Below are 27,872 nucleotides of genomic sequence, written 5' to 3'. Positions count from 1 at the left end.
AGCTTGTAGGGTAATGTGACTTTAAACTGACTGTAGGTGTAAATGTGAGTGTAAATGATTTCTCTCTGTGTTAGCCCTGTGACAGACCGGTAACCTTTCTACCTGTGACAGTCAGCAGCTCCAGCCCAACTCTTAATTGAATGAATGGAAGAAAATGGATATATAGGATTAAAAAAACGAAAATCTACAACATTAGGATGTTTGGATATGTTTTTATATGCTTTAACCTTTATTGAGCAAAACTTGAGCGTCTTTTAGGAAGTCTGCACACGCCGACCAACAGGACTCTGCGTCAAACCATTAAAGGGCTTAAATTTCCAAAGCAAACATCTTAACAGGCGTAAATCAAGAAAATTACATTTTAAGTAGACCTTTTATTTTGAAAGTCCCTACAGAAAGTTGTCTGTCCTTGTTCCGTGAGCTTGTCGGCGGTAGGAGGAGAATAGGGATTGCGGTCATAAACAAACACACGCAGTGGAGTCGGTAGTGTCTGTGGGGCTGTGCAGCAGCACTGGCTGACTTTCAGGGAAGCTGACCTTCTCGACCGGCATCGAGAAATCAGACCGGCTGAAAAAACCCGAACACGAAGAGCGGATTGTCTCCCACTCTCCCTCCCTCCCCTCGGAGTCGGCTTATGTGACACATTCACGTCCCGGCGGAGAAACGAGAGAAATATGACGGAGCTGAGGAAGCGAGGCGGAGGCGGAGCAGACCCTGACAGCGCCGATAATATCAGCGACAAGGTAAGGTGCACCTGAGAACGTGAAAAGACACCATTATCCGTGCGAGACCTCGCCCTGGAAACGAGTCCGGCAGGTTGTCGGAGGCTGAGCCGGGCCGGCCGGGTTGTCAGGTTAGCAGGGGAGCTACATAAGCTAGTTAGTTAGCCGCTTGGCTGCTGTCCGGTAATCCCGAAACAACCGAGACACGGTCACGGAAACGGCTCCGTGCTTTGAAACCACCGTTTGCCTTTTCGGTGTGAGCTCCTCGTCCTTTTCAGTGGCTGTCAGCGGGACAATTTCACAGTGTCACCGTGACACAGACTCATCAATGTCACTCCTGCAGGCTGAAAATTGGATTTGGATAATTACATTACAGTAAACAAACACGCAGAGATCGGAGGGCCTTTAAGCTTCAGTTTACTTTGCTACTCAACACGAGTGATTTTAAAGATTGTTTTGCAGTGATTTGACGTTCAGCTTGTTTATATTCATCATGTGATGTGATGGCTCCACTGATAAAAAAAAAAATCCTGTTATATAAACTATACTGTAGAGTAATAGAAAAATAGATTTCTCCATTATTGATCATCCTACCTGAGGTGTCCTCACTCACTTGGTTTGTGGCTTTACTACCAAGTAGTTTGCTTCTGCCCCAAATCCCTTAAAGTAGAATGAATTAGAATTTGAGGACAATGTGAAATTAATCTTTAAAAATAATTCTGATCTGCTCAAAATTAAGGCAGCACTTACACTGTAACACACAGCCGTTCAAACTTCAGAGATATCAGTGCAGTTAGGAAGACCAAGCGGTTGTGAATCAATTTCAGGTGCAGTGGTTTTGCAGATCATTGCTCTCTCTTCTCAGTCCTCCTGACTTTTTTTAGTGTCCTTGTCCTTGCTTGTATCTTGAGACCGTAGCTGCAGCCCTTTCATGTTGCACAGGTAGTCCAGGATGTGAACGGAGCTGCAGAAGAGTTTCATCCCAGCTGAAACAGAGGAGCAGTGCAGAATGAGGTGTCTGCTTTACAACAACTCGCCTCTTTCAGAAAGCGTGCCGTCACAGCTTGCAGGATATCCAATATCAGAAAAAGAGAGTCAGTCAAGGACTGTGTTTATGCTTCATCAGTGCCAGTGTGTGCACATTTTAGTCAAGGATCAACTCTTTTAAATATTTATCTTTGTTTATTATGAATGGAGAATTTCTTGGTGTTTCCTGAGGTTCTTTTTACCTTAGCATGCCTGAAATGTGAAGTTATTTGTTATATTTGATTTTTTGCCTTTCGTAACACATGTACTCCTGTGAAAAGAGAAAATGACCAGATAACTGACCAAAACAGTTTAAGTTTTTTTTTCTTAACCCCCCCTTTCTTTTTTTCCTCTATATGTTTAATAAATGATGAGAAATTCTGTTTTAGCACAAAAACTTGAGCTGTTTTCTCTTCATTTTGAGACTCTGGTCAGACTGAGGTTAAAATAAACATTATTGATTATTGAGCTCTGCGGCTGTTTGAATACTGCTCTGTGCTGCTGCTCAACACCCAACGTGTTCTTTATTTTGGGTCAATAAGAATCAGTTCCTCCTTTTCTTTTTCTTTTTGTCAGCTGGTTTTCCTTCTGTTGTATGTCACTTGTGATTTGTCAAAAATATCTGAGCCCTTTGTGAGACTGGTGCGATTGTTTCAGTGTAGTTTGTTGCTCACAGGTGTGATTCCCAAACCTAAGAATTACTCATTAGTAATTAGTCACTCATATGTTATATACATCTGTATGTGTTTGGTCCTGGTTACTGTTGCTTAGCTCAGCGTGTTTACTCGTTCTACCTCGCCTCACTCAAAGTGCATTCTTAGGGAGCAGCTGCAATCGGCCGTCTCGTGGAAGTCGACACAAGAGACGTACGAGAAGCAGGCGTAGGCAAAGCGTCACAGAAGACCCAATGAAAACATGATTTACCTGAGCAGAAAGGCACGCGTGTGCTGCAGTGTCTGGTTAGTTACTGGTTGGCATACATTCATAGTGATACACAGATAAGGTTAGCTGGAAATATTGGTCTTAAGGATAGTGATGTGAAGGTTACTTTGAAATCTAATAGTTTTATAGATCACTAGTTACACTGTTCAAATGTAATAACCAATGTAATCAAAGTCATGTGACCTATTTGAATACGTGTAACTACACGTCTCTTTAGTGTTTTAAACTGCACTGAAAGTGCTCGCGTCCACCTGCCTTGGTGGTGGTTAGTTGGTAGCAGGCTTAAAGCAGTGCACGCTGATCTGATTTTACTGTCAGTTGAGAAGAAGCGCAAATTCAAACAAGATCAGCCAAAACAAGATGGCCAGAGTTTGAGTATCAAATGAATGAAGCCTGTCTACACAGAGAGACATCCTCTCCGTGACCGTGTCACCACAGCTTTGTTCACCTACATTATCCTGAAATCTTCTAAGATAAGGCGTTCCTGCACAGCAGAAAGCTGCACAGGAACTGTTATGTTTCGCATAACAAACTGAGTTTTAATTTCATTTTAAGATTTGTTTCCTTACTGAGTAAAATTGTTTATTCCTTACTTTAATTCCTGTCAGTCATGCATGTTGCTAGTTACTCTCACACAGTGCTTCCAGATCAGGCTAATAAGTACTAATATTGTCACCGTTTCGTAGTTTGAGTGCCACAATTTTAGTGTAACAAATCAAGACATCTGTCTGTTCAGGCTTTAGATTATAACATTATGATTCTTTCACACGCGCACACACTTTGTCTGCTCCTGCAGGTATTACAGCTGTCTGAAGATTAGGTTTAGCATTTATTTTAAAAACTTTTACATCTTAACTATGTGAATAATGCCATCTGCAGCTCGTGACTTCCCCTGCTTTGAATTTGAAATTTCAGCAGTTGCTAACCAGCTAGCCCTGGTGCTGACTTACTGTGTTGCCGCTGTGGTCGTAAATCATTCAGCAGCTTCTCAAAAAAGGTTCTTGTCCCCCTGCTTGGACGTGGACATTACTTCTACTCCAGTGTCTCATCCTGCAGCTTTTGCAGGGCAGTCCTTCTTTAGCTCTGGAGATCCAGACTTCTGAAACTCACGCGGGCGGGAAACTGGTGCATTCACGTAAAACGATAACTACCATCACCGTGTGGTGGAGTTGGAGTTCCTCAACAAAGACTCACGAAATAGTGGGGGGAAAATGTCACATGCACTTGCCCTCCTCCGCCACGAACTGAATCTCCATCTCAGTTAAACAGTTTGTAGTTGTTACGTATGTATGTCAGCTTAACCTTTACAAACTCAGTGCTCATATTAATCTGCAGACAAGTCAGCATTTTAATAAACTGTGCGATGTTTCCGAGATGATGCAGCATCTGCAGTGGTGTGTCTGCTACGCAAATAGCCGCTCAGCCACGACGTAAGTGCAGCTCATGTTTGATTAGGAAGTCCAATTCCGGTGGCTTAAAATCTTCCAGTTTGAGTGTAAAGGAAGATGGATCGTGGGATCGGGATGTCTGATGATTCACAGGCAGCGCTTCCTGTTTTTGGAAACGAGCGCTCGAAGTAACTTTTGTTTACAATCCCTAATTTCACTGTAATTAAATGGTTTGACCAATAGTTTACCAAATTTAAGGATACTGATTTTTTTATTTATTTATTTTTGTTAAAATTTAGACCTGAAAATTTACAAACTGTTTTTTGTAAACGAGAGGTGAGATGAATATCGGCTCCTCTCCACACCAAACACCCGTTCCTGGCTGTTTTCTCCTTTTTCTTGGCACGTATCTGCAGATGGTGACAAATAAAGCCCTCATCAGTCAAATTACACCATGTAAACGCCTCTGTAAGGTAACTGTGAGGCGTTCCTAATAAGAAACAGACGTGCAGATCCACTGGGTTTTAAAAGGCATGAGTCAGGCCTGTGTGTGTCTGTCTTGTTTTGGAGGTTAAAGGATCACTTTGCTGTCACACACCCTGCAGAAACACCCAAACAAAATGTCTTCACATGATCGGTGCTTTATGGAGTCAGCGAAAAGGTGTTTGTTTGGGGAAGCCAAGCCACAAATCCCACACGCACCCATATAGAGTATGTTTATGTATCCACAGCCTCTCTTTGTTCTCTCCAAAGCAAATATTTATTTTCAGTGGTTAGTAAGCAACACATACATCCTCAGTTGTGCTCAGTTCCGGTGTGGTCTGCGTTGTTTGCCGTGCAGGACAGTTAGCAGCTGCTCAGGACTCCACATGATGGGTGACCTTGGCCGGCTGTCTGCTGGCCGTCCCCGAAGCCTCCAGCAGCGGTGGCGGTAGCACCGGGACATTTAACGCTCTGCTGATTACAGCTTCATTTTTCTCAGCACTTGTTAGAAATGCTTTTGGACAGCAGGGCACTTTTTGCTCCAGCTGTCAGATAAGTTTGTTTATTTAGTGTTTATTTATTTGTTACTTATTATTATTATTTATTTATTATGACAATAATGTCGTAATAACTCCATGGCATGATCGCAGACTTTGAATCTAGCAGCGGTTAGATGATCAGAATCATAAAATCGTACCTCAGACCACACATACGGTCTGGTGTAGCATGTGCTCACTGTGTTTGTGCCACGCTTACAGTTGAAGAGATCTTAAATCACTCACATGATGTCAGAAAGTTTATTTATTTGCTAACATTTTAGCCTCTGAAGTATAGCTGATTTTGAAAGTCTCAAAAACCCCACAAACTAACAGAAGCTAAGTACAGGGATCGTCCAGGATGTTGGGGTTGGTTCTGGTACAGTTAAATCATCAGAGGACTAACAAGTCAAGCTAGTAGCCTAAAAGCACAACGTATCTAGGACTAGGATACTCACTATGGTGACTAATTTACTTGTCATTTCTATGAGAGACAAAAATTAGGCTAGTCGACATAGAGAGAGGGAAAGTTGGGCGAAGCCACCTGGCACAACTGTATCTTTGATGTCTTGAGGCTTTGTGACATTTCTGCACTTGTAGCTGCCTTAAAATCATGCAAATAAAATAATACGTTCACCTGACTGGTATTTCTGGTCCAACTTAATTATACGTCTCTTCCTGTTCGAAGGACATTTTTCCTCCCCGCTGTCTCCACCTGCTTGCTCGTGGGGGATTAATTAGGGTTTCCTCTAATGTTACAGGATCTTTGCCTTGCAATAAAAGATGAAATGAAAAGGTGACAGTGTAACAGGCAGCCTCTTTTTTTCACCCATCCAGCTGTATTGATTTCTCTATTGAGCATTTCAGTTGCTCGCAGGCACCTCTGATTTCATGTGGCTCGCACTGCGTCGTGCTGCAGCGCTGCTGACAGAGGTGCAGCTGGGGGAAAACGCTACTTCAGATCAATAATTGTGGTGATTAGCAGAACTCTTTGCAGCACTAATGGAGGGACGTGCTGAACTGTGCGAGCCCACAGTGGCAGAAGCCTCCTACCTTTGACCAAAGCCTCGTGCTGCTGCTGTCTGCTGGTCAGGGTCTTAACATTGTGTATATACAGTGTGTTTGTTATGTGATTAAAGTTAGCCTTTACTGTCAATCCTATCTTGACATTCTCAGATACTTCTACATATCTCAAATCATCAATGCATCAAGCAAACACAGACCAGGAAGCTCCTTTTTATCTGCAGGATGCATGTTATTGAGCAGTATACATGCTTTTAGATATTGAGCATTTAATTTACTTAACTTAAAAAAAACATTTTGGTCTTTGTAATAGGATTGCTCTTGAGATTTTTACCATCTCATAAAGTACCACAGTATGAAAGCGGGAAACAAAGTGTGCAGCAAGTTGATGAGCCTGAGATTTCGTTAGATTCTTTTCCAGTGTTTTCTTTTTATTTTCTATTTCTATAAATAAGCAGAAACACACGGTGTCGTAGCCGTCATTTATTTTTTACCACAGTATCTGCAAATCTAGTCCATAAATACTTTCAAGCCCATCCTCATTTACCAAAGCTGAAACAGTGATTTCCTTCTCATTTCTGCTTGTGTTTGGCAGTTAATTTTCTCACAGCTAATTGGTTGGAGAAGAAGGTTGGAATGAGATCTTGTGGTTTTATTTTGTACTTGTTCAGCCGTTTATTAAGGCTGGCAAAATAGTGCAAAAATAAAAGGCAAAGATGAAACTAAACAATAACCTAAACTGCATGACCTAAGATTAAAGCATGAAAAAACCTGGAAACATGACATGAACATAGCATCTTGTCCGGTCTTTTCCAGGATGGTAATGCTTCTTTCCTGAAGGTCATGAGGGGTCACTGAATATTTTGATCAGGATTCTTAAGTAGACGGTGATTCTTCATCTAACATCATCTTTTGAAGCTGTGGCTTTTCAAATAAACTTTACGTTGTTTTTTTACATTAAATTTGTCACCAGTTTAGCTCCAGATGTAAAATTCTTCCCACCTCCTTTAGTGGCTGCGCTAAAAACAGCAACAGCCAACGCAGCTGTTTCAAGTAGCTTTGAGATGAAAAAGTATGAGATGTGGCGCGAGCTGCTCGTCACTCGTCCCTCTTTTAGATCGCCTCCTCCCTCCTCACACTTGTGCAGCAGAGGCATTAATATCCAGGAGGAGGACAAAGATGACAGTGGAGGAGAGCTGAGCTGCAAGGACGGCCAATGAGCTGCTGCTGCTTGTGGCTCTAGAAAAACATGGGCATCCTGAATCAATGACGTTTTGCATACACCACCTGCTGTGGTTGTTTTCCTGTTTCATCTTTCTCTGTTATCAGGATTAGGCTGACCCTTAGCGCAACTTGGACTGATATCACAGATATTTGCAGCATTGAAGGGTTTGACTGTGCAGTGATTACACAGCAGTTGGCTCGTGTTGCTGTATAAACAAAGGATTAACCGTGTTTGACAGTTTCATTAAGAAGCTCGAATACGTTCATCTAGATTAGGGCTCAATGTTGCAGCTCTGCATGTGGTCGTGAACAATGCTGAGGCCTGCTGCTCCATGGAAACGGTTTCTCAACTGTCGACAGGCTGACTCAGCTGCAGAACATGCCACCAGTCTATGGTCACTGGGCAAACATTGGTAAATCATAATGATGAAAGATTTTTTTCTAATGAAAAACAGCAGCAACAGTGTTTGCTGCTTATTTATATGGTTATATGGGTGACCACATTAACAGCCCCATGTTTTTATTCTTCAGCCTTGGCTACATATGAAGTGATTGACTTGCTGTGCATTGCTTTGCAGTAGTGAACAGCTTAATGTATTTACTACTCGCTTGTGTCATCGACAGTATACTTCACTCCCACTGCACAATTGTTTTTCAATTGCTCACCTTCAAGTTGAGAAACATTACCTGGCTACCTGTCTCGTGTTGCCTGTTATATTGCTACAAGTCCCCTTTAGACTCTGCTAGAGTGGCTTTGCATGATTCACAGTTTGTAATAATCCTTGTGTGTCCTGTACCAGGACTTGGTGCAGCTCCTAAATTCACCTTCTCTCTGAAACAAACTATTTAACACATTCCCATTTTAATAGGATCTTTGTTTCAATTGAACTTTCTTCTGATTGGCCGCCTCTCATAAACGGAAGGTTTAAACGGCAGGTGGGAGGGGCTTCTGTGCTCACAGCCAGAGCTCTCTGCCTGAGATGGCCATATCTGCAACATCATACACAGCCAAGGGTAGGAAAAGCTGTCTGAAACAAAGCATTACTAAACTACAGTGAAGAGACGCGTGACAGGTTCTCTATAACTAAACTGGAAATTTATCAGGTCGATAACAGTAGTATGATTAGAACCCTAATATTATGAGGTAGATAACAAGTTATATTGTAATTTGATTTCAGATTATTCTCTATTCTCTTTGGTCTTCTGAGTACTGAAAACATGATTTATTTATTTATTTTTTGACAATCACAATCAAAAACATGTTTCTGCATTTAAAAATGAACAAATAGTTTGATATCAGACCTGTTACTGTTACTGTTTCCATCTTCACTCTGACGTTTCTTTGATTCCAACAGATTTCCACGGGGGAGGGAAATCGAATCTTTTACACTGTGCACTAGTCTATGGTGTGTCTGCCCAAATCTAATTTTATTGTAAAGTCATCTGAGGCTTCAGGAGTGCAGTGGAGTGAAAGGAAAAGCAGCTCAGTGTTTTCTTCTGTTAGTGATTCTGCTGCGGGGATGCCAAACGAGGAATGGGGATTAAAATACTCCTGTTGTAGCACAATTCAAGGGAAAAAGCTTGACAACAGCATTAATCTCATTGTGGTAGTGATTAGGTAATTATTAGTCGTCTAACTAACAGTATTTGGGTTGTGTAGATTTACTACGCCTGTGGTGGCGTCTAATCAAACATGATAACTGCTCTTATTGCTTTGTGATGGTTACTTCTATGTGACAGGAAATTGTTAAATTCGACAGTCTGATGTGCGTCAGCTTCAGTAGTTTGAGCCTGCTGATAACTCCTTGGTTGAAAACTGAATGAGTCTTATTGTCACTTCATCGCTAAGCCAATGTTCCAGAGATCCGGTTTTAAACAGTGATGTTTTTATTTCCCTTTTTAGTCAAGATTTGCAAGCTGCCCTGCCAGGTAGGCAGTGTTTCAGTCTCCTCATTAAAACCTGAGTGGATTTCTACAATTACACCTCTCCTGCCACGAACGGCAACTTAAAGTGAACCCAGAGCCTGCTCCCACTTTCAGTGCTTTCTCAGTTAATTACATCTGGCCACGATCAGGGACCTCATTTCCAAACGAATACCTCCGGTTTAACCCTCATGGCCCTGCTAACCATATTTAGCAGCGTTTGAATAAAAACAACCATGAAAGGCAAAAAATGGCTAAGAACATCACCGAGCTGCTCGGGTGGATAGGACATCCTAATCCCCAGATAGATGTGTGAGCTGACTTTAAAAATAGCTTCTTTTTGTTATAAGACAGACCATGACTGATGTTGACGAGAGCAAAACGGCTTCTAGGATGTCACTTAGAGGAGTTTTCCACATTAAGCCTGCTAAATCTGGAAATGCATAATGTTCTCTCAGTTTGTTCTTACTGACTCAGTAAATTGTAAATGAGGGCTAACTCTCAAAGATGTCTCAAGTTCCCAAAACAAAGCTTCCCAGGAAGTCTGTTATATTTTTTGTCCCTGCAGTGTTGAGGCATCAGCTGTGTGACTGTGGGTGCTGCTCACTGAGTTTAAATCCAGATTAAAGATTCATTATCAGCTGTAAAGATGTTTGCTTCAGGGCAGAAGCCTGTTAACCTCGCAGCACCAGGTGTAGACTTTCAGCTCTCTGCTGCCGAGCCAGTAAGGCTCCTGAGATTGTAAACAAACCTTTAAGGGAAATTTCACCCATTATCTTGGTTTAGAACATCTGTCATATTCAGGACAGGAAAACAAATTACTTCATAGAAATGTAGAATTTGTGGAGTTAAATCTACTTTTGTAAAATTTCTGTATGTTATAGTAAATGGAAACTGTTTACAGTAGTGTCCAACATTCTTGAGTCACCATTAGGCTTCAGTGAGCAGTAGAGGAATCACCTGAAAGGCGAGATGCATCTGTCGGGTCTTTGCTAGATTTTTCCTGTTTTGTTTTAGATGGTGTTCATCTGATGTAGCAGGTTTTTCTAGACCTGCTGCTTCTTCTTTTTCCCCTCATTTGTCCAACTTCATCAAATTGTTTTTAAAGGGCCCGCTGCACACCGTGCTGAGTTTAAGACTAATAATGTATTTTTGCAGCAGGCCTAAAGATACAGTTTAAAATTGTCTATTGACTTAAGTTTTCTCTTATTTGTAGACAGCACTGGTTCATCCTTGAGTCAGATGTCTTTCTTATGCTCGAATGCTTCAATCAGCTTAAAAAAACAAAAAAATGTCTTTGAAAATTCTCATCTGCAGGGACTGGACTGGAAATGAGTGAAAAAGCAGCCACAAATTTAAAAGCTCTCTGAAAAGCCTGCAAAACTGTTGCACAAGAGCAGTGGGAAAAAATACAAGTCTGACTCCTTTGAAAGAAAATGTAAAGAAGTGGGTGGTGGCTGAAGAATTTTGCACAGTATAATAATCTTAATCTCTGTGACATTTTCACAATCCTAATCTGGACCAATCACGTAATCACAGCCAAAGTCACGAGACGGGGGGAAAATCTGATGCCGTCGTAAACGTAAAAACCAGCCTAACATTGAGTGACATGCTGTGAAGTGTCACAACTGTAGCTCAAACTTGGGAGAGAAATGCGTTAGTAAAAGCTTAGTTACCTATGGTAACAAATAAATTGTTAGTGAGATGTGTGTCCTTTATTAATGTATAATCCTGTTTGACCGATCCAGCCTCAGAGGACACAAACACCAAGTCTGCTCTGTCTCTGTCCTCCCCTGTAGGGGCTAAACTGACCTAATTAAAGTGCCGTCTGCTCAGCCTCATGTTGATGTTCTTAGTTTAGACCTGCCTCCTGCAGCGTTTACCTGTTTACCCATTTCAGGAGCTCTCAGTGTAACTCTTTCATGATGAGATGTCAGAGACCTGTTTGTCAGGTGCAGACTTGCTCTGTCTGAAGTCAGTATTTGAATATCTCTGTGTTCTCGGCAGGAGGCTGATGGCGATGACAGGTTGGGGCTGGCAGGTGACGCAGAGGGAGAATGTGATGGCGACTCCAAAGCAGACACTCCAGATTATCCTCTCTCCACAGCAGACACAGACAACACTCCAGAATGCCTCAACAAAGCTCTGGAGGGGCTGCCGCCCAGGTAAACAGTCCTCAAACGCAGAAACCCACATGCCAGAAAACATTTGTGCTCAAAGCGTGTCTTTTTGATATCCGTGCTTATAAATTACTCACAATCCCACAGCTGAGCTGGAATGCAGAACCACAGGGGTATGATAATATTAACACGTAGCCAAACTAGTTTGAATCTCCGCATGAGAGTCTATCATAGCTCAACAAGCTTTGTCCAAGATGGTAGCAATTCATTAAAAATGAATGAATAGTGTTCTATTGTTTAACTGTAGGAGTCTGTTTATGGTCTGTCAGAAGTAGTTATAACAGTGCAGATGCTCTCTGGGAAGATATTTGGAGAGCTGCAGGTGATTGTTGGCATAAAAAGCGGCAGAAATAGTTACAAAGTTACAAAGAAGTTCAAAGCAAGTGAGGGTTTTTATTAATAGTAGGGATAAATGTTACTAGTTCACTAGACAGTTATTATGCTTATGTTCAGCTTTATATTCTTATGTTTGGACTGTTCAAAACAATCCTTTTCTTTCTTTGTTGTTTTTGTAAAATAAGAAGCCCCTCACTTGTCCTCTGTCTCAGGTTGTTTAACCTCCCTTCAGCTTTCCTTTAAGCTCACCTTCTGAGAGCAGCTCGTAGGGTTGGAACCAGAGATGACCATATTAGGGATTTCCACTCTGTGATAACATATAGAGGCAAGAGCAATAAAAACTAGGCTAGCTCAGCTGAAGTCTGAGGTTTTGGCTCTCAGGGACTACTTATACATGAATGTATTTTGCCTTTTTTAATATTCACCATTGGATACTAGAGGTGGGAATCACCATACATCCCACAATACGATATTATCACAATACTTAACGCACGATACGATATTATTGCAATTTTTTAAAATATTTTGCCATATTCAGATTCTGTACATAAAGGTAAACTTTATCAATATTCATTTTATCTAATAACAAAGTCTCGCACTCAGTCTTTCTCTCATTTCAGTTTTATTGTTGACAAACTGAACGGTTTGTATTACAGTCTAGTCCAACTTAACTGAATGCAACCATCTGGTACAATTATAGCTATTCTGAACTATGCAATATGAAAACTATGCAGCCCCTTCAGCAACTGAAGAATTTGAAAGTAAATTAAAACAAAATATAATTTTACATTAAATTAAAAAGTTTTAAACTTAATTAAAATAAAACATGTCTTAAATTAAAATAAGTAAACTGTCATGTTTATTGCTGCCAAAAAAAACGTTAAACACATTTGGACAGTGTCAGGATTCTTGTTCAGAAAAAGGAGCTGATCAACATGCTCTGAAGTCAGAGCATGTTCCAGTCCACAAAAACTTTTTTTTGTAACAAAATATCGATTTCTGCTGTCCCTGTATCGATACATTATTAGCAAACAAAATATCACCATACTACACAGTATCGATTTTTTCCCCCACCCCTATTGGATACAGTGCATATCTGGCAGAAAAATGAAAAAAATGAATAATTGTACTTTTAATACTTGTACCCCTGCCTTTTAAAAAAGCCATTCATATTTTATAAATGTACAACACCAGATAATTTGACATATAAAACAAGAATAGTTATTATTTTGAATATTTTCAGGTGGCTCTTAAATACACACATATACTAACAGTGTTCATCTTCCTCCATTAGATTATGTTCAGTTTTGACTTAAAAAAAAGACTTGAAATAATCATTAAGTCATTTGATTATTAAGTATAAAGTATAGATATCCCTGTGTATACAGTGTAAATATAACAGATCAGATCAACAGATCAATATAAAGATCAAATTCATTCTAAGTGCAGTGAATCGTTTGCATGTTGGCTGTTCTGCTGTTCGTTGACACAGTTTAAAGATTTCTAAGTGCGGCTCAGGTGACCTGACGAAACCTGACGTGCATTTTAAATGTTCTTCTGCTGTAATGTTCAGCTGTAAGAGGCAGTTTTCCCTCTGAGTTATGAGAGCACCTCAGTGAGGTGATTGTTTACCTTTCTGGTATAAATGTAGGTTAATTTGAGCAGAAATAGATTCTTACTGTTTGAACATGCTCTTATTAATGCAGTGAAAGTGAATTTGCAGCTATTTCAAAGAACTCAGCTCCAAGAGTTCAATAAATTACTTTGTGACTGCTGATAATTTTAATTTGACATGTAATCCCGACTGATAAATTATATTTATGAGTTGGGACTCTTTTATTCAAAGCGAGTGGCAGAAGCGATGGCACAGAAGGTTTGCATACGCCTACAGTGATTATGTTATAATATATGCAAATAAACAAACACAGCACTGAGATGGCTTTTAGATCTAAAAGCTAACCTAGTGGTGAGGTTTGCCTGGAAAAAAATCCACATGACCTTTTTTGTTGGTACTCATGTCAGTAGCATGCACTCTGGTACAATGAAGCAGGTGGAGCACTGCTTTCTGTTTGGTAAAGAAGAAAATGTGATTTTATTTTTATATACAGGTCGTGTATACAGTATAAACCTCTGTAAATAAGCAGGAGAAATACCTTAATATATAATAATATTTTGTGATAATACTCTTTATTTATGGGCTAATGTGGTGTATTTCGAGGTAAGACACTAAATCCTGGTGAAGTCTGGGAAACACATTGAAATCTGGACTTTACCCCTGTAATCAGTAAAGGAGCCACTGATATATAGTTCTTGCACTATGAAAATTCCTTGAACAAGGAGGTCACTTACACTTTGAACAGGTTTGAGTCCTCAGCTCCTGAAACAGGTCAGCTTTATGGTCATTTGGTCACATTTCAGTAGAATTGACAGTGTTTGTGTTACACTTACAACACAGTGCAGGTCTAAACTTAAAGCTTAACGTTCAGACTGTGTTTGGTGCATCTTTGGGAGTTGCTTCATCCATGTTAGTGGCCCTAAACAGCAGAGAGATGCATAATATTTGATTTCACAAGCTCCCTTGGCTCAGCGGCAGCACCACACACCCTACTGTTACGCTTCGTGTGCCTGGGAGCAGGTGATGCAAATTGTGTAATCGGAGAGCACATTATACTTTCCCACTGAATTATATTTAGTGACTCATCATTTTGTGAGTTTGTGAGAAGAATGAAATCTGCATTTGATTTTCTAATGGAATATTCTTCTCGCTCTTATTTTGAAAGTTCAGTAGCTGCTTGCCGTTCATTGGCCAGGTTGCTGTTGTGGTGGTCTTCAGTATAATTCAGTAGTCCATGTTTTCTCTGGAAATGCACAGCAAGCAGAAGAACCTGCAGCAGGAGGAGAGCTCACACATGAACATAGCATCCGGGCAGAACATGGACTGCTGTAGTCCAAGATGGTGGAGTTCATCCCTGGAGAGCAGCTGTCTGTATTCGTTTCATTCTGGTGGACCTGGCACATACAACATGTGCAAATAAGTGATTTTTTAAAAACTACACAGGTGTTTTCCAAGCAGACTCTTCCAAACATTACTATGACAGTTAAAAGCAGTCGTTCATGGAGTCTGCAGAGTGAATGATTGTTTGAATGAGTTTAATAGAGCTGGTGCAAACACTGCTTGTTGCTGTGTTTGTGAGTGAAACAAGTATTTTGTAGGTTTAATTATCGTGTGCGCTGCGGCAGTCACTGCCACTGTCTTGGGTTTGTCTGGATCAAGTTGTCACTGAATGTTTGAATGACAAAACTCATTGCTTTAAAACATTAATGAAGCTGGCAAAGCTACATATCCCATGTCTGACATGCTCTTTATATACAGATGAGGAGTGGAGGATGTGAGCAATGAAGGCCAGGTCACAGGGCTTAAAGGCTCACGAGGGGAGAAGCGACTAATCCCTGCAGACTGACCGTTGGAGCCACTGTGCTCCAGAGAGAGAAGGAAAGGACAGGAGGAATGAAGGGAGACGAGATATTCAGAGAAGAAGACTCAGATGGAGGGAGGGGGAACGAGCAGTAGAGTGAATCAGAATCAGAATAGAGAGCAGACGTATGGGCTGAGCAGAATGACCCGGCAGAGAAGGATGGACTCGAAGGTGAAAAGAGAGGGAAGGGATGTAAATGCAGCCAGCGCGATGGTGGATGGAGTGTGAGCACAGCGCAGACTGGAAACAGCAGCAGCTTTTTTTCATGATGCAGCTGTTTTTCAGCTCCATTCACACGGCGAGCAGCGGGCTCTCTGCCCTGCGTGGCTGCTGTGCAGCTCCCTGATAACTGCTTTAAAAAAGGACCCGGCTTCTTTCCATAATTGCAATCATGCTGTGCTTGCAGTGCAGGTAGTGCTGCTAAAACATAAAGCTGAACATAAGCATATGTCGTTAGGCCTTAAAGACCAATTACCACTAAGCCTTAGCCTAAGCTACTACTCGCAAACAACATATGCTAAACATCTTTATGCGCTATTAAAAGCAGGCCTTATTTGGGCCAACTCATTCACCACATGAGTGCAGATGTTACAGCAAAAGTCATAATCCCTGGAGCTGTATGCAGTAGCCCAGTAAACCGCACGTAATGAACTTAAAATGTCAATAAATGCATGTAGATGACAGTGAGGTGTCAGGGTGAGCTTCAGGCTGTTTTTGACCATAAAGCTTGGTCCCTGCACGCCAGCAGTCAGATGGGGTAAAGAGAGCAGCAGGCGGCAGTGAACTTGGACGCCATGATGTTAGACATAACTGCGGCCAACTGCAGCCCGGGAGGGTAACCCTGAGTGATAAATGGTTCACCTGTAGCGACCTTATGAATTTTACTGATATACAAACAAGTCATCATGAAAATTCCTGCACAGCACCTCGATATTCTTAAGAAGCAAACTGTGGACTGTCATCTTTTTCCTCCTTTGACTTTCAAACCAGTGGCATTTCATTCATTTTGAATGAGAACTCAAAACGTCTTTAGTGACTTATTATATATATTATTATTAATTCTGTATAATATATTATTAATTTTAGTTCTAATTTCTAATCTCCACAGATGGAAGAACTACTGGATACGAGGCGTTCTGTCTTTAGCCATGATCTCTGGCTTCTTCCTCATTATATATATGGGACCTATTGCTCTTATACTTGTGGTAAGTGTCGTCTTTGTTCTGTACCGTTTTTGTAAAAACACAGAATGAAGCTCATAGTTTGAATCTGTTGCTCGTGGCTGAACTTTGTTCTTATGTTTCCGCTTTGCTCCCATCATCTGACCCAGGTCATGTCTGTCCAAATCAAGTGTTTCCAAGAAATTATCACCATTGGCTACAGAGTTTACCATTCCTATGACCTGCCATGGTTCAGGACACTAAGCTGGTAAGGAAAATGGGTTTCACAGAAAAAGAGCTGATACTTTGATGTATTTTGAACAGAGGGTTCCTCTTAAATGGATAGCTTGTTTTCTTTGAAGAGGGGATGCATGAAGTCTTTATCCAGTAGTCAGTGCATTGCCCAGACTCTGTTTGTGGACACGTCACTAAACCTTAAAAGGCCCATTGATTGGTAAACTGTATGTAGTTATTTGTGAAAATTAGTTTAGATCTGAGCTAACCTGCTTATCATAAACTAATTAATGCAGCAGCTAATGAGACCAGCAAACTATATGTTCGGTAAGATTCTCTTTTTTTATCTGGTAGCTTTGGATGGATATAACAGCTCAAGTTCAGTACAGTCTGACAGCTAAACCCCTGAAAATGTAACATGCACACAGCCACAGCGACATCGTCCACGTAAAGCTGTGAGTGAAATGTTTACACTGTCGCCATGTTTGTGTTTGAGAGTTAGATTGGGACAGTGCACATTCATTCACTAGTGTACTGTTGAGCTGAAGGGTTCCTATAGACTTCTATTGCAGCTTGAGGAGTCGCCCCCTGCAGGCCATCAGGGGAAATACATGTCAAAGACATTGTTTATTTACAGTCTGTTAACCATCTAATAACAGTTTTTATTGATCTAGAGATAACATACATGCTTGTTTTATAGCCTCGAAGGGGACAGCACATGTGCTTTGACTTGTTTTGGGAATAAGCAAAAGAACAATAACAGCAGGATTTTGAAATTCACCGATTGTCACGTAAGAAGTATTTTTAATCTTTTGTTCTTGATCTGATGGCTTCCAGTTCACGTCATGCTTTCACCACTTTTATGCAGTTTTACATAAACAAAATACTCCCAGATGTTTCTCCTTTAATAAAAACCAGTAAGTGCTATGTAGAAAAACAGGTTTTTGTGTCCCCAAGTAGTGTATTGAGGATTAAGGACTATTAGTACACTCAACATTATCAAAAGAAAAATAAATAAATTCCAAAACTCAAATACCGAAGCCCCCAGGCCATCTGAATGTTAGCTCTATATTCATACTGAGCTGTCTTTCTGGTATGTAAGGAGATTTAATAAAGTCCCATTTTAAGCCAGCAATGTTTGTGGCATCCACACATCATTAAACTCTGCTGTGCTGTCAGAAAAACGCTGAGTCAAGCCAGCTTCTTCTGCAGTTACTTTCTCTGTCTGTGCAACGCCTCCTTTCCCCCATGACGACTACTTTGCTCCTATTTTTGTTGCAGTGTTTTTGTTGTTACTTTGCATACACAGCACACACCCCCACGGGATGCGACATTGCAGCCGAGAGCAAAGATCACTGCCATGCTGGAAGTAAATGAAAGCTAATTGAAACTTGCCCCTTTCATCAAAGCCATCCCTCATAACACCATGCACGACCAAACAGTGCAGGTCAATGTACAGTGGGCAAGAAACACTGGTAGACACACAAACCCTCTGACCCACACGGGCAACAATCCCTGAAACATACTGAGGAAACGGATATCAAAGCATGAATGTAGAGGAAAACTAATTCCCTTTGTTTTCTGCCTCAGGTACTTTCTGATTTGTGTCAACTACTTCTTCTATGGAGAAACTGTTGCAGATTACTTTGGGGCTCTGGTACAGAGGGAGGAACCTCTGCAGTTCCTGGCTCGATATCACCGCTTCATCTCCTTCGCGTTGTACCTCGCAGGTGAGTCTCACCTGTTGTATCTCCATAAACACACATGCTCTTTGGCCCTTAGTCTCTCACTCACGTTTTCCTTACGGGGGTGGATTAGGTTTCACAAGACGCAGCTTTTACTCAGTAGAGTTCAGTTACAAATAACATTACTGGGGAAATAAATTGAACAAAAGCAGAAACAAAGCTCTCGGGGAGCTTCTTGGTATAAACAGACTAAACTGATTTACAGTGATACAGCTTTTTCTTTGGTGCCTACATTTACATTTATTGCTGCCGGATGTGCCGTAAAAGCACAAATATTGAGGTGTGGCTTTTATCAGCATGCTGTCCCCATAGATTATGGGTAAAGAGAAACAGCAACTAACCAAAAAAGCCAAGTGTATAATTGTAGTTTTCTTTTGGAAACCACTTGTGATCTTAGTTTCAAATCATCTTAATAAATTGCTAAACATAAATTAATTTATCAATATATGTTACGGTTTTTTCCCCTGTTTGTACTGGGCTGCCATGAGCTGGGGAACTTTAAAAATTTGCATCAGTTGTGGAGATCAGCTGTGAACTGAATCCCATGCAAATGTGTCACATTTATAATTTGTAAAATAAAAAGTTGCCACAAATGTGACCCCTGTTTGCTAAACAGAAGGTGAGGCTTCAGCCTCTGTGTGATCTGAAGTCAACAGGTCTTTTTTTTGCCTCCCTGTTTCCTGTGTTGGCAATTACAAATGAAAGTCTAGTGGTAAATTTAGGAGAGCTCACGTTGCCACGTGGCATAAAGACCCATTCAGATGAGAGGCAGGGGAAATCTCAGTGAGACGGGAGGAATGCACGGCGTCTTGTAGCTTGGCCGAGAACGGCTGAGTTTGACCGGAGATATCAGTAAAATCGAGTAAAAGAGACTTTGTTTATCCTGTGACTGCACAGCTCAAATCATGAGCCTGGAGGAGTATTTCAGAGTCATGCAAAAGCCCTCTTTGCACAGGATTAGTATTACCAGGAGATGTTAATTAACATTCATATGCCGAGGGCTGAGCCCACTGAGGGATGGCAGATGTTCTCACTGAGTGCTGCCATGCATGTTTAACCTTTTTCATCTTTTGGTATTTCACTCTGATGGATTCCACCTTACTCACTGGGGCCCGATTTTCACTTGATTACTTTTATTAGTGGAGCTCTGATTGGGGAAATATTGCAGGTATTTTGTGTTGGAATGGATATGTTAGATTCACACTGGGTTAAGGCTACAGATGATCTCCTTAACAGTGAAATAGAGTTCTTGGAGTTTCCTGCTAAGTAGCCACTAATTTCAATTTCTATCTGTGCTGAATAAAAGTGACATTTTTCTAACAAACTATTTTGTAGAAAAAACTGTCCCATTTAGGATAAAGGCAAGTGAATCCCCACTGTCACCCCCCAAAATAAGCTGAGGTAGGAACCTAACCCAACGAAACAAACTGTGGATTTGGATCTTTACACTCCTACTGTTCTTGTGTAACTTTTAACGTTTAAAAACACTGACCCAAAAATGGACCAAATGCAAAAGCTGCCTGCAACCCCCAGTAAAGACCCGAGGCACTCGGCATGCTTGTGATGATTCTGTATTAACTGGTACACGCCTCGCCAGCTTTCCAGCTGTCTCCATCTGTCGGTACCGGAGTCACTGAAATAGCCCGAGTATCATTACCAGATAGTTTTCAGCCTTCCTGGCACTGCCCCTCGAGCCCACTGCACCACCCCTCATCTGCAGACCACACCTCCACCACACAGCCGCTGTGTTTAAATAAAAACAAACATCTTCGTGCATTCATATTGTTTTCAGTGTTAAGGCCAGTGGAAAAACTAAAGTTTTTTATTTTATTTTAATCTGTCTCTTAGTAGCAAGCGCAGAAGTGCAGAAATAGCTAGGTTTAGAAATTAAGATTAACTTCTTCTTTACAGAACAAAGTGCAGTTTAATGTAAGACGAGCACCATTTGGCATCTGAGACATTTTGAACTACACATGGTCTTCTTAACCTGCCACAGTACCAACTCTGCAGAGGGTCTGTCCTAGACTAAATAGCTCACACACAAGCTCTCAGCTGCACCAAGTCTTGGCTCAAATCAGTGTAACATCAGAGTTACCGAAGGTTAAATGCCCAGAGACTTTCTGTGAAGGAAAACTGAGAAGTGTCCAATCACAAGCGTGTCTCCCACATCCCCCTGAAACACTACATCATGTGTTATGAGTCTTGATATTTTTGATTATAGCGTACACTTGTTGTTCATCTTGGAGTAAAAACTGACAGCATGTCGTCTGCTCTTTCACAGGTTTCTGCATGTTTGTGCTGAGTTTAGTGAAGAAACATTACCGCCTGCAGTTTTATATGGTGTGTATCAGCCAAGTAACCATCTACTCCTCTGCTGCACCACTAACCTTCTCATCCATCCCCTCTCATGGCTTCCTGCTTCTTCTGTCTCACTCAGAGGAATTTAGAAACTCATCTCATGCCTGCGGAAGGCTTTTTAGGTCGTGTTTGTCATTAAATGTTATCCTGCATTAGCTCTCTGTCCACACCGACACAGCGTTTGATCCCAGATGAGTGCAGGACTTCTGCAGTGGCTCCAGCTGTATTTCATTTATGTGCACCTGCTTTGCTTATTTCTGTCTGTAGCCACCTTTATGCTCCACATTTTATCAACTAAACAAATTTTAATGACTAACTTAATTTCAATTTTAATGTTATCTCACATACAAATTTATGCAAATTGCTACAAATAGCACGAATGCAAACATTTCTCAGGAAAGGCGGCCACAAAGGGAAGAGCCACCCTTTCTTTCATCCAACATGATTATTTTCAGGCTAAACTGCTCATTGTATACTAATATTTTAGAATGGTTTAATTGTGCTGCTGTCTTTGTTTCTAGTATTGTAATAATTTAGTTGCATGCGTCTCCACAGGAATCAGTTCTCTCACTGCTGCCTGCTTTTCTTTTGATGTTTTTCACATTTCTGCACCATCTGATCTGCTGTGTGGCTCTGTCAGTGCCGTCCAGCATGTCCGCCTGTCCTTCTGTTTGTTTCCACTATTTCTGACATGATCCGACTTTCTGAGCAGGCACGGCTACATTCCAGTGCAGTGACACTGTGGTGTTTGTGTTTGTGTTTGCCATTCCAGTTTGCTTGGACCCATGTGACCCTGTTGATTGTGGTAACTCAGTCCCACCTTGTCATTCAGAACCTGTTTGAAGGAATGATCTGGTAAGCAGGACAAAGAAAGACTAGAGGAAACTGCCCTGTGTCTGACTATCACTGTTTTATATGTTTCATCGCAACTGTGTGCCCACTGTCGGAGTTCGCTTTGTGCAGGCTTCTTAAAAAGGCAACAGTGCATTTAAAAATTAAGTCACACCAATAAAGTTTTAAGTAAGAGGAAAAAATAAGTCATTAGAGGGCAGAAGCATTTTTGAGCCAAGTCAGATACTGATTCTTACCTCTCATCATTGCTGAAATTCCTGTTTTTCAGGTTCATCGTCCCCATCTCCATAGTGATCTGCAATGACATCATGGCCTACCTGTTTGGGTTCTTCTTTGGGAGGACTCCACTCATTAAGGTAAATTAGAAATGGCTTTGAATTTCTATTTCATGCTGATGAAATTTAAGGTATGAGAAATTGGAAAACTGAACCTCTTTTCAGTGGATGATCTCATGGCGACTATGTCCCTCATTTATATACAGTCTATAGATGAGACCTGCAGAAGCTGTTGTGGAAAACATACGTAAAGAGAGTCTCCCTTCAGTTTGTTAAAGAGTTGCTTTCATTGTGAAACACAGCGTGAGCTCAAAACTAATAAATGTTCAGCGTCAGTGGTGATGAATGTTTTATCAGACTCATGTGCCGACTGCTTCACAGTCTGCCTCAGTATCAAAACAGGTGGTTGAAATTTGCCTCACAGGGCATCTGCATGGAGATCCAAGTAGTTATAATAAGGTCAGGTTGGATTCTCCAAGTACTGAGGAGAGATGCTCCAGTGTTTCAGAGGAAATGTAATTCATAGCAACAGTAACTAGCCAGTGGGAGAAATAAGCATTTGATTGTCTGTTAAAGTCATCATTTTAACCACTTACCAAGAAATGAGCCAACTATGATTCAGTGGTAAGTTTGCTTTAATAGTTTAAGATAGAAAATGAAGAAAAACGCATTCTCCAACAAATTACTTTGTTTTAGGGATTTGAGCCTCTCAGAGGACATGGTGTAGTACTTGGTGGAGTAGCTGTTGTGGGCAAGCACGGCTGTTAAGAAGTTCTCGTAGTCAGTCCCCAGGTTCGTGCACATCACAGCAGAGATTTTTAGCCACTGCTCTCTGCAGAGCCTCTCAGAGTCTTTAAGGTTTCTAGTTTCTCACTGGGAGACACAAAGCTTCTGGGCTCTCTGTGGGTCCAGAGGCTGACCGGGCGACTCCATGGCCTCCACATGCTGCTTCTTGGGCCACTCCAGAGTGAAGGAGGTTCTTGTTAAAGATTTTTCCATCTTTTTCCTCAATGTGATGCAGCGGTCTTGTGCTGTGGGTAGGGGGGGAAAAAAAGCATGGAAACATGCCGTAGTCGGCATTGTTTTCCCTTGAACTGTGCGGAGAGGACTAATGCAGATGATTCAGTTTGGTCTCATCTGAGTCATTCAGGTGTTCGCTAACAAACCTGAGTCAGGCCTGAACATGGGCCTTCTTGAGCAGGGGTACTTTGCAAGCACTTTTCAAGCCGTAACAGCTTGGTAGGGAGTCGATGGGGGTCAAGTATTTATTTATTTCCCTCACTGTAACTGCAGCTCTTCCAGGCAGCATTGCTATCAGACTCATTAAAAACATGCACTGTTAAAGCACTGAAATAGTCAGATACAGGTCTTGAACTGTAAATCTAATGGATGTTGAACCCTTCATCATCTGATGACAGCCGCTGCTGCTGTACAGACTCAGCAGATCGGAGCTGAGGGCAGAAAAAAAGATTTATTTGAAATCACGAGTAGTTTGTGGTGAGACTGAGTAAAAACCACACGTCATGTTGATGTGAAAGAAGCCTTGTGTTTGTGTTTCTCACGCCCCGCAGCTCTCACCCAAGAAGACCTGGGAGGGTTTCATCGGAGGGTTTTTCGCCACTGTCGTCTTTGGCTTCATTGTGAGTACGCTTCTTGTTTTTTACATTTTTGCTTTGACTCACATGGTCAGCATTTCCTGCTATGCAGAGCTGTTTATGGAAGCAGACAAATCAAAGGAAACATAGATGTTGCCTTTCTTCTGCGTTGCTACTGTAGATAAGGAGCAGCTGTCGCCAATCTGTATTTCACTGTTAGGGTTGTGATTGTTGGCAGTTTCCTATCACTCTTACAACTGCCAGGACATTTTTATAAAAGTCACGTGACTCTTAGTCACAGGAAAAAAATGTGAAATATGCTTGGATGTTGTTGGAATTTCGATTTTTTTGCAATTTAATGGCAGTCGGGACCAAAATAGCCATTTTTCAGCCTCATTTTTTTCGATCACGATTGTGCTTCACATTCGTTTGCATCTCACAGGTGGTTGTTTCAGAAGCTAATGTTTCCTTTGCGTTCCCTCAGCTGGCCTACCTCCTCTCTCAGTTCCAGTGCTTTGTGTGTCCCGTGGGCTTCAACAGTGAGTCAAACAGCTTCACAGTCGAATGTGAGCCGTCTGACATTTTTGTGATGCAGGAGTACACACTTCCCACTGTGCTACAAAACACACTGACATGGGTAAGACTCTGTTCTTGTCTTTCTTTAGGAGTCATAATCATGACGACATTAAGAGATTTTAGAATGAAAGACCTATGCAGTACTCCGCCTGAAATCATCAGAAATGTTTTGCAGATGCTACATTATTTAGTTTATTTCTTCAATGCAGACAACTAACACGATGTCATTAAAAGTGATGCTCATGGTCATTTCCAGCTCCAGATTTTTAGTCTTGCTCTGCAGATCAGATTAAAATGGCTTTGATTAAATAACTTTTCAATATTTGTTTTGTCTCTTCTTGCCTCTCTTGCAGAAAACTGTCAACCTGTATCCCTTCGCGATCCACAGCATCTTCCTCTCGTCTTTTGGATCTCTCATCGGACCGTTTGGCGGCTTCTTTGCCAGCGGCTTCAAGCGAGCTTTTAAAATCAAAGTAAAGAGCATCTCCGTTTCTTCTCCGTGCGTTCACTCCTGTTTATCTGTTTGTCAGCGGGATTGGATAAGAGGCCTAATTTTATTGAGTTTGATGTAAATGTGGATCATGGACAGAGGAGGAACACATCTCTAAATATTCTGATAGGAGGGCTGAGCGGATGTGCTCTCTGAGGGCCTGTGTAGTTCATCTGCTTTCATCCAGGATACTCCAGGGCTTTTGTTTCACACTTTCTGTTTGATGCAGTTTTTTGTTCAATCTGTTTTCCAGGTGAGATTTAAGTGTTGTTAGTTTCTGCGACCCGAGTGAGTGGTAGTAGTTAGCTGGAGCTCCAGCTCATACACTCACTGTCACAGATTAGTATTAGAGAGAGCGACGGTTGAAATGTTGCAGAAACTGGTTGGACCACTTCAGCTGTGTTTACTCGCTGAGATTGTATTTAAAGTGGCAGGCAGCTCAGCATTGTTTGCTTAGTCACTAATGCATTCATTACTTCAGACTGTCAGATTAAGCTGTAGCCACCAGTGGTTTGTGCTTTTTTGTGTGCATTCCTGGTGGCCTGTGTAGCATATCTTCACCTAGTGACACCTATTTGACAAGCGATCTTTAAAAATAGCATCTTTTCCACACACTATAGTTTTATTATGGATAAAAGCACAGCTTTGATGCTATAGCATGCTATGTGTCTTCTCCTTCAGGACTTTGCCAATACCATCCCTGGCCATGGAGGCATCATGGACCGCTTCGACTGCCAGTACCTGATGGCCACCTTCACACACGTCTATATTGCCAGCTTTGTCAGGTAGGAAGCGGTGGCAATGTTAATGAGTTCTCATAGAGGAACTTTGTGCTGCTGTGGTAGTTCCGTCTTTTGAACATTTAGAGGTGTTTCAATCGTGTGTAATTTTAATTGATTTTACTGGCAAGGCAGTTCACAAACCCCTCAGCCACAGTATATGAGCCACGACCGCCGACTAGGGCTGCTCGATTATGGCAAAAATGATAATCACGATTATTTTCACTGAAATTGAGATCTTGATTATTTGACGATATTTATTTAACAATAACAATGTGTTGAATAATGACTTTAAAAAATAATATAAAATAGTGCAAATACTGATAACAGTGCAAATGTTTGCAATATAAGAAATAAATGAAAAATGTAAACATCTATGTTTAGTGAACTTTGCAGTGTTGCTCTGTGGTGCAGCTACGACACTGTAGCAAAGTTTACACACTGTGTCTACTTGATCCACGTCTGACTCCGCGTCTGACTTCCACACAACTGAAGGGTTTTTACCTCTTTTCAACCAACAGCAGTCACTCTCCTCTCCAAATAACTTCTGCTTAGCTTTCCGAGCTTCCCTCGGGTCCTCTCAATTGTTGTGACACGTGTTCGAAACGCAGAGAGGTGCGCTCGATTTGCCACACGGAGCAGCGCGAGAGTAAAGCACGAGGGAGGGGCTAATAATCGGCTCAGTCATTTTTAATGATCGTTGAAAGCCCAGATCGTAATCGAGATTAAAATTCGATTAATTGAGCAGCCCTACCGCCGGCTACATGCTGTCAGGGTCAGAGGGTCATGTGACTAAAGGTGACACTGGAATCAAATTTTACCAGATTGTGTAAAATTACTGACACAATATAGCTGGTCTGGTTTAAATAATCCAAAACGTTCCAGATGTCAAAGGAAAGCTATTTGAAAAACCTCACATCAGTCTCACTCGCCATCAGGATAAACAGGTGGATGTTGTTTCAAAATGACGTTAACGTGGGCATCGAGCAAAAATACTTTGACTTCTGTAACTGTTCTTCAAAAATGTCAATCCAACTCGGCTAACTTCAGTTCAGTTTTATTTATAAGGTGCAAAATCACAATAGCAGTCACCTCAACGTGCTTTATATCGAAAGGTAAGGACTCTACAATAATACAGAGAAACCCCAACAATCAGATGACCACCAACGGTGTCCAAGAGCTTCTAGTTTGAAAAGATGACGACGGCCGAAATGCTCAGCTCAAGCCGATCCATCCATCTTTACGTACAGTCTATGTATTTCACTCTTTGTGAAATTTCAGTCAGTAGTTCAAAACGTCACTTGCAGCTTGTTGGTTCCTTTTTTCTGTAGTGGTTACTGGAGGTTCTCGCCTTCCCCCTGATGAAAGGAAAGTTTGAGTGCTCTCGTGCTTTATTTTGCTTTAATTGCCAAACTTGAAGCTTGAATTTCTTTCCTCTTGCAGAGGTCCGAACCCCAGCAAAGTGCTGCAGCAACTGCTGCTGCTCCAGCCTGAGCAGCAGCTTGGCATCTTCCATACTCTGCAGTCCCACCTGAGAGACAAGGGCATCCTCCCACCTGCTGCTGTCCAGGCCGAGTGACGCGGCACCACCTCCACAGGGCGATGACCTGGGAGCGTGCGAGACGGTTTTCAAAGTTGGCGTAAGCATGTACACGCAGGCACGCATGCAGAACAGCCGTATGGTATGTGTGTGATTTCTGGCATATATTGGAGCATCCATCGTCATCCTGTCGGCTCTTCGTTCAACTTCCAATCAGCTCAAGATCACAACTTTGAACCTGAGGTGACTACAAGGAACAATCTAGTAGGAAAGAAACTAAAAACAAAAAGGAAAAGAAAGGTGGCTGCGTTGCTTTTCACTTGGACCGGCATCAGCTGCAGCACGCTTCACGAGTGAACGGGCCGCCGTCATCCTTAAAACACACACTGAAGAAAAAGATGTACTCGCCCAACAACAGTGACTGTAAAGCACGCAGCTTTCTCAGTGGAGGGTCGACGTGCAGATTCGCTGTGGACGGCAAATATTGCACTACATTTAGATTTTAAAAATGATTTAAGAAGCTTTTACCAGCATAAACTGGGCCCAAAGTGTTGAGCACGTGGACCTGAGTTACAGCAAACAGACCTGGGTGTGGGTGAAGTAGTGATGCAGCAGGGTTGTCAAACATACTGCTAAATGAAGCCATGCTTAGTCTCCACTTCCACAACATTCAGCTTTTAGGTTTCTGACTAAATCTAAAATAACTCGCACAATAATAGTCAAACGACTGTAGGCATGTTAACAGCATCAGCTGCACACTCAGCACTCGAATAATGTTGTACATAAATCTACTGAAACTATTTAGCAATCAATGCATATAATATATTACTACTTTATGTGACCTGCTGCAGAAAAAGACTTTTAAGCTATGAGAAGTGATATGCAAAAAAAAAAAAGAGATGTAACTCATTTGTAGCTATGAGCATGAAGAAATTAGATTTTTAACAGGTAGCAATGTAGAGGTGTTTGGGTGACCCTTTGCTTGACTGTAAAAAAAAAAAAAAGATAA

General features: G+C 41.5%; 1 protein-coding gene across 1 annotated transcript; it reads left to right on the top strand.

The window, feature by feature from the left end:
* Positions 1–425: 425 nt before the first annotated feature.
* cds1 (CDP-diacylglycerol synthase (phosphatidate cytidylyltransferase) 1) lies at positions 426–27,872 on the top strand. Its single transcript, XM_086315475.1, has 13 exons — positions 426–743; positions 11,275–11,432; positions 16,368–16,464; positions 16,590–16,687; positions 18,244–18,383; positions 20,680–20,738; positions 21,529–21,611; positions 21,877–21,964; positions 23,455–23,523; positions 23,963–24,115; positions 24,408–24,527; positions 25,226–25,329; positions 26,767–27,872. The coding sequence occupies exons 1-13, from the start codon at positions 675–677 to the stop codon at positions 26,900–26,902; spliced, it is 1,374 nt and encodes a 457-aa protein (XP_086171601.1). The 5' UTR covers positions 426–674; the 3' UTR covers positions 26,903–27,872.

Source organism: Aulonocara sp. 'chitande type north' Nkhata Bay, linkage group LG12 (assembly GCF_057382095.1).
Source record: "Aulonocara sp. 'chitande type north' Nkhata Bay isolate Kocher_YH1m ecotype deep benthic linkage group LG12, A_spYH_male_GT1.1, whole genome shotgun sequence".
NCBI classification, from domain to species: domain Eukaryota; kingdom Metazoa; phylum Chordata; class Actinopteri; order Cichliformes; family Cichlidae; genus Aulonocara; species Aulonocara sp. 'chitande type north' Nkhata Bay.
The sequence above is the reverse complement of the archived record's forward strand: the minus strand, read 5'-3'. Positions and strand labels throughout refer to the sequence as shown.